Below are 12,645 nucleotides of genomic sequence, written 5' to 3' on the forward strand. Positions count from 1 at the left end.
CAGCTTAAAATATGATGGGTCTTTACCTAAATTTAGAAATTTAATGCATATATTATGAGCGTATGTTTTTTGTTTGCATTTTGACCAGAAGTATTGTGGTTAATGCAGACATGATTCCTTAAAAAAGTGTTTTTTGTTGCCAGAAAAAGGGGACAACCCTATTCTCTATGTTCTATTGTTGTTTTGCAATTGGCTTGCATAGGTCGTGTTGGCAGGTATCAATACATGAACAGGCTCGGGATGGCCATTAATTGTAGGCAGCTGAACCATGGTACAGTTAAATCTTGACTTAAAGCTTTCGTGACTGCAGGAATTCATATTCTTTGGGATGTGATACCTGACATACAATACCCTAGCGTCTACAAACTAAGCTGTGTCTGCGGCAGTAGTTACATTGGGGAAATTAAGCGACATGTCTCGGACCGTATTCGTGAACATAAGGCAGATCTGAAACACGGTAGGACCAATACCTCGGCCGTGGCTGATCATTGTTTTAACGCGGTGGGATCACACGAAATGTATTTCTCTAAGACGAAGTTACTTTGCAAACCCACTGGCTATCAACAAAGATTCGTTCATGAAGCCATCTATTTTTTCAGACAGACCCAATTTCAACCGAGAAGATGGGTACAAACTTAACAATCCTTGGAAGGACGTTATCAACCAGTTTCAGTGATGTTCCCATCCTACCACCTTCTGATGTTAGCTGTTATTTTCGGCTTTCTGATTTTACATTAACAGGTAAAATTTCTCACACTAACACAGCCACCTTCGCCCGCCAATCTAGAGGTGGCAGCGGCTCTGTGATCTTACATTAACAAGCTAATCTCTCACGTTAACATAGCCACCTCAGCGCGCTTGCCGTGGAGGCCACTCACAGATCTTACATTAATATACTGCATTGGCATTGCTGCTGCATTGGCATTGCTGTCCCGCCCATGCTGCTGATGCTGCTGGCACACTTGGGCTATGCACATCTCCAAACCTTTCTAAACAGTTTGCCTTTAGAGGCTAATCCCTTTTCGTGATGATGACCGCTTGTGTTGCGATCGAAACGTAGTTTTTTGTTATTTTCTTTAAACCTATCTACGTGACTTTACCGAAAGACCCAAAGAACATGGTACAGTTGCAGCATATTCCTGGAGGGTCTCCTTTGTATGTCATTGCATGGCAGTAGCTGCAAGAAGTAGGCATGGAACCAATGGCAACTAATTAATCAGAAGTGTAAATGAAGTGAGGAATGTGTGGAAAATACTTATTTTTGGCTGCAGGTGAGGCACCTGGTTGCAGACATTGTAGTGCTGTTTGCAATCTGCCTTGCTTGTTGGTGGACTGCAGTTTTATTCGCTGTGGCAGCAGCCATTTGTGCTGTTGAGGAGTTGCATTTTCTGTAGGTGCAAGCAAAGCAGCACTGGTAGCTTGCTTTCCTACTTCTTGCTCTACTGGAGTTTCATAAGCTGTAGGTGCAGCCATCGCAGCATTTGTACGAATGGCATCAATTATTGTTATCGCGTTTGGTGAAGAGAAACACACGTTTTCTGCAAGGCACATTATAGGTGGGGGTTAAAGTTAATAAGCAGAAAAAAATAGTAAATAGTGATTATGTATAGAGATTAAGAAAATGATAGTTGAATGTGTAATCGTTGTAGGAATGTGAAGCCATAGCGCAAAGGAACGAAGTATTTGTAGTGCTTGTTGTGGGTATTAATAGAATGTGTGTGGTGGTGTCTACATATATAATTATTTTAACGCTAGTGCGTGTATTTGTATTTTTTTTATTCCTTACCAGGCGATGTAGACTTGATGTATTTAGTCGTAGCTGTTGTATAGCATCTCTGTTGTGTTAAAGGAGGTCGGTAGTGTTGGTACGTTGATGTAAATATTTTAGAATAGTACATTTTTTAAAATATAGATATTGCAGTGTGTGTTAGAGGTGAGTCGTGCACATGCAGAGAGGACAGTAGGAGCCAGAAGTGGATGAATTTGGCAGCAAAAACGCAGGGCTGATAATAGGGAAAGATAACGTGGTAAATAAAAAAAAATAGCAGTGCTGTGGAGACGCTTATGTTATGGTGAGTGTGTAGAATTGTAGGATCTGAAATGTCATAATGTGTTTACATGTGTGGCAAACCAGAAGTAGTGAGAATTCCCCGGGCTTTAACACATGGCAAGAGAAAGAGAGGAGGGAGGAAAGAAGCAGGGGGTGTGTGCAGGTGGTACAGGTGTTGAATGTGAGCAGGTAAGCTAAAAATAATGTGAAAAACACTAACTCACCCGTGAGTGTGCATGGAAAGTTTGGGGTGTGTTGGCGCAATTTGGTTCACGAAAAAATCGACACAAGCGCAAAGTCTGCTTTATATTTATAGATTTATACTATTTTTTGTCTTGGAAAATTTTTTTGTATACGGTTTTTCCATGTTCATTTCAATTGTTGAGTTTATTTGGAATACAGTACACTATTTATTTAAATTGTGATGTAAATTTTAGTTGACGTTTACCTAACTCCATTACTCAGGTAAGGCTAAAGCTGCGTGACCAGGAGTCGGAGCCATATCCTGTTCAACTTGGCTTGTGACAGAAATTCACTCTGTCCCCATGCATTACATTACATAGCATCTTCAATAACTATGTAGTTTGAAAAGCTCCCAATGGTCACATTAAACCGTTGCATTCGTTACGGTTACAATGATACGCTAATCAATATCTGGTTATAGTTAAAGGATTGTTCCCTGCTGGTCAACCATGTTACATCTGCTGATGATTTGGTAATGGCTACTCAATGAGATGGAATTAGGGAATCTTGTTCTGTGGCTTGATAATTCCATCATGAAATGGGGCCTTGCAAATGTTCCACAAAAATAAATCACCTGCCTGGGAATGTTATGTCGTACAACACTGTACCTGCTCAACTCTCCATGAATAATCAGGCAGTTCTACAAGTGGTGGAGGAGCTCCCATACCTAGTTAATGTGTTCATGACCAGCTCTGGTTTGGCAGCCAAAGTCTCACTTAAAATTAGTCAAGCAGCATTCTTTCATTAGACTGTAACACTGTGGAAGGTGCCTGGACTTTTGCTCTATATAAAGCTGTGAGTGTCCATCGCCAAGGGCTAGTCCACCTGAGACCATCCCTCTTCCTGCCATACTGGCATCGCACCCGCCCCTCACCCTTCATACTGCGGATGTTTTGTGCACAGGATGGCACCATGGAGCCATTTTGAGCTGGCCCGACTTGGTTACATGGGTCCCGCAGCTACGAGTCGCTTGTTGGCAAACACAACCCCTGGACCTGGCTCTAGGGGTGATATCAATATAGAATATATGTCAGGACGCCCCCCAATAGACTCCCCTGGAACTCCACCAGACATGTCCCACTGGACGAAGACACCAGGGCTGGCCCCATGACACGCTGGTGGGACTATGTTGCTCGGCTGGCCTGGGAACACTTTGGAATTCCCCAGATTGAGCTAGAGTCTGTCGCCAGGAAAAGGGAGGCCTGAACCGGCCCTCCTCAGTGTGCTGCCACCGCGACCCTCACCAGGACAAGCGTTTTTAGAATCGAATGAACAAAGCTGTGATTCTTCTTGGCCACAGATATTACTCTGTGGATGCAAAATATTAACTTATTTAAAGGACCATCTGTGCTGGCTTATACAGTGAAGGCTGGCCTGCCTATGATTCATCCTTAATTCAACCAGACTATGTTGTATTAAGCTTACAGATCCTTAATATATCATCAATCTATATATGTCAAAAATTGTCCATCTGTGGGTTTGTTTGTGGGTTTGTGTGTGTTTGCATGCTTGTGAATGATTTGCCTCTCCAATGGTAGGGTTTAAGTGAAAAAAAAGGCAGTTACCATGCCGTAAGCCCTGCGGTGAGCAACCGCTATTACTTTTTCACATCCGTCAACTTTAAATTAGTTTAATTTAAATAAAAGTAGTTTAATTAGCGATTTAGTGCGATTTGTGTGCGCTTACCTTTTATTTAAATATTTATGGCGCGTGCGCTACCATACCAACTCACGCGCCTTTGGTGGAGGGGACGGCCCATGCCAAGTCGCACGCCATCGGTGGGAGTGAGGGGGACATTTTCTTTCGCATAAAAAATGCCTTAAAAACACACTAAACGCTCACATTAATTCTTCACTGTGTGATGTTCCCCCCACCCCGATGCGTGCAGTTATTACTATACAGTCACTATATGCTACCACTATAGGCCGTAGATATTACTGCAGAGCGGCCAGGGAGATCGTGGCTGGGGGGGGGTCAGGGGTAGCAGCCCAGCCCTAGCCTGTCAAGGTGCCATCTCGGCCGGCTGGACAATCTAGGCGAGGCCGGAGGCTCTGCACTGTGCTAGGCCTCACCACGCCACTCTGTCAGGTGAGTACTTTGTGCTATACAGTCGATAAATACTGTTATAGAGTCAGCATGTAATACTGTAGTGATAGCAGGTACCACCACAGTCGTTTTGCGCTGCTGTAATCATAGCTGGTACCACCACAGTCACTATGCACTGCTCTTAGATGTTTAAGAATAGGTTTGAAATATTTTTTGGACCCGCGCAACGCCGGGCACTTCCCGCTAGTATAGAATATAATCTTAATCTTATATATAAAAGTCTATCTTAATTTTAGGACTTTCGTGACTGCAGGAATTATTATTTGTTTCTTTCGGTTAAGTCACGTCTAAAGATAAAGTATTCTATTATTTTATTTAATTTATTATTTTATCTTTAGACGTGACTTAACCGAAAGAAACAAATAAGACGTGACTTAACCGAAAGAAACAAATAATATAAAAGTCTCCGCGCGCTCGCGCTTGCGGGAGATTTGGTTCTCGGACGGTGGGCTTCACGTAGAAAAAAAAATTACAGGCGGCACGCCCCAAGCCCCGCCGTGGCAATAGGCTATTCCGTTTTCCCATCCGTAAACTTTAAAGTAGTTTAATTAACACATTTGTGCCGTTTATATTATTAATTATTTACTTATTGCACGCCATCGACCCTACCAAGTGACGCCAATTGCGTGGGGGGGGCAGACCCTGCCAAGTGATGCGCGTTAGCTCGAGCTCACGGGGACATTTCCTTTTACGCATTTTACAGCCAACACATACACACATAACGCTGCGGATATTCCTTCACAGTCTCATGTCCTCTTCGCCCCCCCTAACACGATGCGTCCAATTTATAGTACAGACTCCGTAGATAATAATATTTTAGTGCTTACATACCATTATTCTTGCACGCGCGGGGGATGCCCCTAGCCAGCCGGGGGCTACGCATGACACAAGGCCTCAACATGGCTATGGTAAGTACAAAGTTCCTTGCTTCTTACGCTAACTCAAGTCCATTATTTACTATTGTTAAACACATTAGTTCACAAACATTACAATAATGTTTGTGTGCAGATCATTAATCACGTTCATTGCTTATTATTATTAAACAAATCCCTTGCCAGATATTGTGTGCAGATAACAACTCAGGTTTCATTGTTTACCATTATGAAACAAGTTGAGATGTTACAATAATTATGTTTGAGTGCACAAAACTCCTTTTGGATTTTTAGGTTGCTAATTTTTACCTTTTTTTGCTGTCTTTTATGACGCTGCCACGGTCTACTGCCAGTCTGTGATTTCTGATTATTTCTTCAATAAATTTCTATTGTTTCCATCGCTCACGTCACGCTATTTCCTCATTCGTAGTACTGCCATACTGATAGCTGTGCCATCATCGGGGATTGCTGTGCCCGTCAATGTGTGTGTCTTTGAGTCCATATGTGTGTGCGTGTAGAGCCATGCGTGTCTTTAACTGCATGTGTGTGTCTGTCTTTTTCTAACGGACAACGCCCCATGTGTGTGTGTATGTCAGTGTTTATGTGTGTGTGTCAGTCCAAGTGTGCGTGTCCGTCCATTTGTGTGTGTGTGTAAGTCCATGTGTGTGTGTAAGTACATATGTGTGTTTACGTCAATGTGTGTGTGAGTCGGTGTGTGTGTGTGTGTGTGAGTCGCTGTATGTGTGTACATCCATATATGTGTGTATAACTCCATGTGTGTGTATCTCAAGTGCATATCTATGTGTGTGTGAGTCCATATGTGTGTGTGTGTCTGTAAGTCGATGTGTTTGTGTGTGTGAGTCGATATGTGTGTGTGTGTCTCAGTCCATGTGCGTGTGTGTTAGTCGCTGTGTGTGCATGCCTCCATGTTAGTCAGTGTAACTCCATTTCTTTGCGTGTCTGTAGGTCCATGTGTGCATCTTAGTCCATGCGTGTGCTTTATTGACCTGCTCAAGGCCTATGATACCATCGGTAGGCCTGGCCTCTGGGTTGCTCTTCGTGCTTTCCGAGTCCCTGACCCACTGATTACCATCCTTAAGGACCTTCATGATGGTGAGCGGCCCCGCGTCTAACTACGTGGCCGTGAGTCAGAGCCATTTCCTTTACACCTTGGGGTGCAACAGGGATGTCCTCTGGCTCCCAAATTATTTTACATATATTTGGACCACGTAGTTCGTCAAGCCTTCAATGCCTGTACCGGAAGAATTCCCATCTGCTACAGATACAATGGGAGGCTGATCGATGCCCGGGTGCGGTCAAGGGGATGGCACCCTATTGCTCAACCACGTTATGTATGCCGATGATCTGCTAATTGCTACTCACTCGGAGGAAGAGTTCGAGGTGCTGCTGCTGAACCTGGAGCTTGCCACCAAGAGCCCCACCAAAACTAAGCACCTGCCTGGCTATTTTGTACCATCGGACACTCCACCCCCACAACTCCCAATTGGTGATGGGGCAGTTGTGGAGACAGTGGAGAGTTTCCCATACCTTGCCAGTGTGCTAATGACCGGCTCCGGTTTAACAGCAAAGGTCTCACTCCGAATCAGTCGAGTTGCATTATCTTTTCATTGGCTGCGTAACGCTGTGTGGAAGCTACCTGGTCTATCACTCCATACGAAGCTTCAGGTCTTCTCGGCCACGGTCATTCCCTCCCTTCTATACGATTGCGAAACTTGGACCCCCCTAATGGAACATCCTCGCCAGTTAGAAACATTTAGGATGGCCTGACGACGATCCATCCTGGGTTTAACCAGGCTGCATTGTGTGAAGAGCTCACAAATCCTTGAAAGATGTGGACAAAGTCCCATCGGTGACCTCTGGCAGGCAAGGCTGCGTTTCCTGAGTCATGTAGCCCGCATGGCCAGCCACCACATGCCTAAACAGCTTTTGTTCGGCCGGATCGAGGGGGCTAAACGGGCGCGGCACAAGCTGGAGAAGACATGGAGTGATGTGCTACAGGAGGACTTGGAGCTGAGTCCACTTGTGGATAACTGGTACCAGCCGTGTCAAGATCGGCCTCTGTGGAGGAGGCTCCTGAAGGACGCTACTGGCCAGTTGGAGGCAGTCACCCTCCAACAACAACGGAGGGCGGAGGAGCAATGTTCACAACAACGAGCGGAGCGCCGGGTGGCTAAAGCACAGAAAGTTGCTACAGTAGGGGCCACAGGTGGTGCATCAGCCAGTCGTCTCAGTCAGTCGACCTGTGCCATCTAGGTTTGCCCCGTGACCTCCTGCCAGCGGGCGTTCGACACTTCATGTGGCCTCCAGGTGCACATAGCCTGGCACAAGCATTGTCGTGACGTCACCGCCACGTAGTGGCGAATGACGGTTGTTGTTGTTCAGTCTATGTATATGTGGAATATGCCGCGCCACGCGTTCTGTGGGTCTGTTGCTATGCAAGCGAGCAGTGTACAGTAGGGGGTATTTGAGGACGAGCTTGTTGTCTGGCGTGAGGAGGACGTCGTTAAGATGGGTGACAGGTGTTAGGGGTAACCGAGGACACAGGCTGGTGATTGGCTAAGAGGGTGAGTGCTTAATGACTGGTGTCGCTCAGGCGGGAATAACAAGGCCACGTGAGGCTGGGGGCCTGGGGGCGAGGGGTAAAGCGTGGGGTGAGATAATGAATAGGGACTAATTGATACGGGGATAAAAGGCACAGCGCAAGAGAGAGACGGGAGTCTTGGTTAGAGCTGGAGTCTGGATAGGAGTTGGAGTGATGGTGCCCGGGATAGCGAGGAGCAGGAATAAGTGGAGAAGATACGATAACGGTAGCAGTGGAGAGAGATAGGACAGAGTACGGTAGTAAGAGAACGTAGAGTGAGTGGTAGCAGTGCATCGGAGAGATACAGAGTAGGGTAGCAGCGGAGTGACGGACTCTGGGAGAGCAGGAGAGAGAACGGAGAGACATAGAGCGCCGTTGATGGCGGATGGCGTGACGGAGCGAACGGGGAGACACGGAGCGGTGATGAGGAGAAGGTGTGGACTTTAAAGAGCAAATAAACGGAACGAGAAAGACAACCCGAGTACGAGTCCTACATATATATGTGTGAGTCAATTTGTGCGTGTAACTCTATGTGTGTGTATCAATGGATCTGCGTGTGTAACTACATGTGTGTCTGCCTTTTTCGCCCGGGCAACGCCGGGTACTAACCGCTAGTCATGTATACGCTTTGTCTGCCGAGCGTCACGTGATCACAACTGAGCCGATGGTTCTTCTCTCTCTCTCTCGCTGCGGGATTTTGGGTAATCGTCTCCCATGCTCGGTCTCAGACGGCGTGCCTCACTCGTATAGTCAACATCCGTGCGAGCATATACTGTTTACTATAGTGTTGTGACCACGTGTGTGTGCGTAAAGCATGTTTTTATTCTGTGTCTAAGTGTAGTGATGAATCTGTTTAATGACAATGCAATGTCACATTTCCGCGAAATCCTCAAAAGGAGGCAAAAGCAAGTGTCATTGGATAGGTTCCTTGTTAAAGTCGCACAGAAAGAAAAAGATTCCAGTGAGCCAACAGATGGTAGTGATTCCGTTAGTGACAGTGAAAGTCGTCCTACACAATAACCTCTCTCCTCTTGTCTCCTTCACACCAGCCACGTTTACATTTAATTGATAAATTTGATTACTTTATATAAAATTTAAATAATAAAATATATAAAGGTATTTTCTATTAATCATTTTTATATAAATATTTTTGGGTTGTGGAACGAATCATCAGAGTTTCCATTATTTCTTATGGGGAAATTCGCTTTGATATACGAGTGCTTTGGAAAACGCGTTTCCGGAACGAATTATGCTTGCAATCCAAGGTTTTACTGTATTCCTTTTGATGCTAGACAGCCGAAATTGTGTGCTTGGAGTTTTGGGTAAACATTCATTTTGAAGATACTAGGGCATCCAGGAATATTTATGACCATTTGCCCTCTCATTGTGTGCCTTAACATCCCGTGTGATGAATTGGGGAATCTTTTTAACTATATCATGAATATATGAATAAGTATAGACGTGTATGTCATGTGTGGCTGTGTATATATTCATTCCTCTGCCTCGATACTGACGTAGATGGTGTGGATATGTTTTTCTGTCTGCAGCTGACGCTTCCTCTGCAGAATTGGTCTCATGGAGCAAAGGCACTCAGCGCAGCTCGATACCAAAAGGAAACAATGCGACCAGGATGCAAACAGCACGGATCGTACTGGGAATTTGACACAGGACCAGAGAAGTCACACAGGAGAGAAACCCTTCAGGTGCCCTCTGTGCGGGAAGGCATTTGCACAGTCATCAGATCTTCAGAGCCACCAGAGAACACACACGGGAGAGAAACCCTTCAAGTGCACTGTGTGTGAGAAGGCATTTGCATGGTCATCAAATCTTAAAAGACACCAGAGAACACACACAGGAGAGAAATCTTTCAAGTGCAATGTGTGTGATAAGGCATTTGCACGGTCATCATATCTTACAATACACCATAGAACACACACGGGAGATAACCCCTTCAGGTGCACTTTGTGCTCGAAAGCATTTGCAGATTCATCACATCTTAAACTACACCAGAGAACACACACAGGAGAGAAGCCCTTCAAATGCAGTGTGTGTGGGAAAGCATTTGCACAGTCATCAGATCTTCAGAGCCACCAGAGAACACACACGGGAGAGAAACCCTTCAGGTGCCCTCTGTGCGGGAAGGCATTTGCACAGTCATCAGATCTTCAGATCCACCAGAGAACACACACGGGAGAGAAACCCTTCAAGTGCAGTGTGTGTGAGAAGGCATTTGCAAAGTCATCAAATCTTAAAAAACACCAGAGAACACACACAGGAGAGAAACCGTTCAAGTGCACTGTGTGTGAGAAGGCATTTGCACAGTCATCAGTTCTTCAGGGCCACCAGAGAACACACACAGGAGAGAAACCCTTCAAGTGCACTGTGTGTGAGAAGGCATTTACAGAGTCATCACATCTAAAAAAACACCAGAGAACACACACAGGAGAGAAACCCTTCAAGTGCAGTGTGTGTGGGAAGGCATTTTCAAGTTCATATCATCTTAAAATACACCAGACAACACACACAGGAGAGAAACTCTTCCTGTGCACTGTGTGCGGGAAGGCGTTTACAGGGTCATCAAGTCTTCAAAAGCACCAGAGAAAACATACAGGAGAGAAACCCTTCAAGTGCACTGTGTGTGAGAAGGCATTTGCACGGTCATCAGTTCTTCAGAGCCACCAGAAAACACACACAGGAGAGAAACCCTTCAAGTGCACTGTGTGTGAGAAGGCATTTTCAGAGTCATCAAATCTTAAAATACACCAGAGAATACACACAGGAGATAAACCCTTTAAGTGCACTCTGTGCGGGAAGGCGTTTTCACATTCACCACATCTTCATAGACACCAGAGAACACACAGTTATCAGAAGATCCCCAAGGAGTGTAGTCTGAAATCGACTTGTGAAAGTCAAAGTGCTGCAATGAGCCCATCCCTCCTGAAAAAAGAACCAGAAGTAATTTCTAGCTTGGACACTATACAATGTATCGAGGTGAAATTTGAAGAGGTGAAGGTGAAATGTGAAGAAGTGATGGTAAGGAGCGAAGAAGTGAAGGTAAAATGTGAAGTGATGAGTGATGAATTGATGGTCAAATGTGAAGAAGTGATGGTGAAGAGCGAAGAAGTGACAATAAAATGTGAAGATGAAGATGCAACTCCAAAATTGGACCTTCACATCGATGGAGGCAATGTGAAGCAGGAGGAGACTTCTGACTGTGAGGCAGAGCGAGGCAACTCCCAGCAGTTTGTGGAAGTGGAGGTGTGGGTGGACTTCTTAGACAATACAAAGTCAAATGGAGACCCTGTCGATGTGTAAGCTGGACAATGAAGCTCCAATAGATTCACCTTTGTCACAGGCCTTTAATTAAAATAACGTGAAGGTGAACCTCAATTCCTAGGTTCAACCTGCAGAGTAAGAGCGGTCAGTGTTTGCGGACCTGTGGGTTGGGTAGTTCTAACCAGGCGCCAGAGCCAATAAGCTCCCAAGCATTGACTACGTTATAATAATATTAGCTTATAATAGTTTTTTTACCCTTCTATCTGGCAACAAAACTGACACCAATGGTGGAATAATATTAGCATTTATATGGTGCTTGGTTATTCCCCTCAGCAACTCGGAATTTTGTATATCTCATCACAAACACTCGAAGAGCATGTTGTCTATATACCTTTTCCAAAAATGTATATGAAGAGTGATTCTGCATATTTTTGTTGTTATAGTTTTGATCGGGATGTAGCGCTGGGGCAGGGAAAGGATGAGTCACCCTCACCCCTCCCCCGCTGCCTCCTCCCTTCCCACACAAAAGACAGCTAGAAGATAATTACTCACAAGCCTACTTGGGAAGTCATAAAATGTAATAATAAACGGCAAACCCAAAGGGGGGCTCATGATATTCTGCGGGAAATCCCCAGTTAGCTTCAAGAGAAGGGCTTCAACAAAGAAACAACCCACAGTAAAACGAATATAAGACGGAAACAGCAGGAGTCGCGTACCTCCCCCGACAGCGAAATCCACCTAAGGGCAGTTAATCATTACGAGTTGACGGGTTATTAAAAATACAACAGTAAAGTTCGAAGCTTAGCTATATCTTCAACCTCAGTATATATAAATATAACTTAATAATAAGAAGCACGGATCCTTGGCGATACAGATAGGGAACAAAGGTTAATAAACCCTCGGAATATCCTTGGTAACAACTATGGTATACCACAAATGTTGGTTAAGAATTAACCAAATAATTTATGAAACTGACACCTAGCGTCATTCAGAAGAGATACAATGCGAAATGTCAATCACACATGACCAAGATATGTATTCCACAGGATCAGAGCCTCACCAACCGCCTTCGTCTTCCAGTAGCTAACACAGCACATGGTAGCAGTGAATTATGTACGCAGGGAGGCACCGACCCCTTGTATATCAAATACCACGTGAGAATTCAAAACCGTGACGCGAGTGCTGTGAACGCTGCTCAAAACGTTCTTTGAGTTGCTTGCTGAGTCAAAACTGGAAAGTGGTACGGTACCAAGCTATACGAGGTGTAAACATTTTTTTGTTTAACTTCCAACCCGTCAGGAGATGACGAAATATATGGGGACAGCAAGAACGCAAGAACAGAAATCAGTACTGCGAGTGGCAGGCTCCGGGGATTTTATCGTGACTGGCAAATTGATAGGGAGCTCTGTATCGGCAGAAGCCACGCATCACGGAGAGTTTTTAAAACATTTTTGTGTCATTGAGAGAATCTGCCAGCCAAGGCTGGTATTCGCAGT

At 44.9% G+C, this 12,645-nt stretch overlaps 1 protein-coding gene across 1 annotated transcript in view; it reads left to right on the forward strand.

Annotated features, from left to right (window-relative positions):
- LOC144738221 (uncharacterized) overlaps nt 1–12,645 on the forward strand; it is a 41,879-nt gene that overhangs the window by 3,412 nt on the left and 25,822 nt on the right. Inside the window, exon 2 of the mRNA XM_078621218.1 lies at nt 9,421–11,185. Within this exon, the coding sequence (XP_078477344.1) occupies nt 9,449–11,185 (1,737 nt within the window). The 5' untranslated portion in view covers nt 9,421–9,448. The remainder of the gene's footprint in view (nt 1–9,420; nt 11,186–12,645) is intronic.

This window comes from Lampetra planeri, chromosome 78 (genome assembly GCF_965212315.1).
Source record: "Lampetra planeri chromosome 78, kcLamPlan1.2.h2, whole genome shotgun sequence".
Taxonomy (NCBI): domain Eukaryota; kingdom Metazoa; phylum Chordata; class Hyperoartia; order Petromyzontiformes; family Petromyzontidae; genus Lampetra; species Lampetra planeri.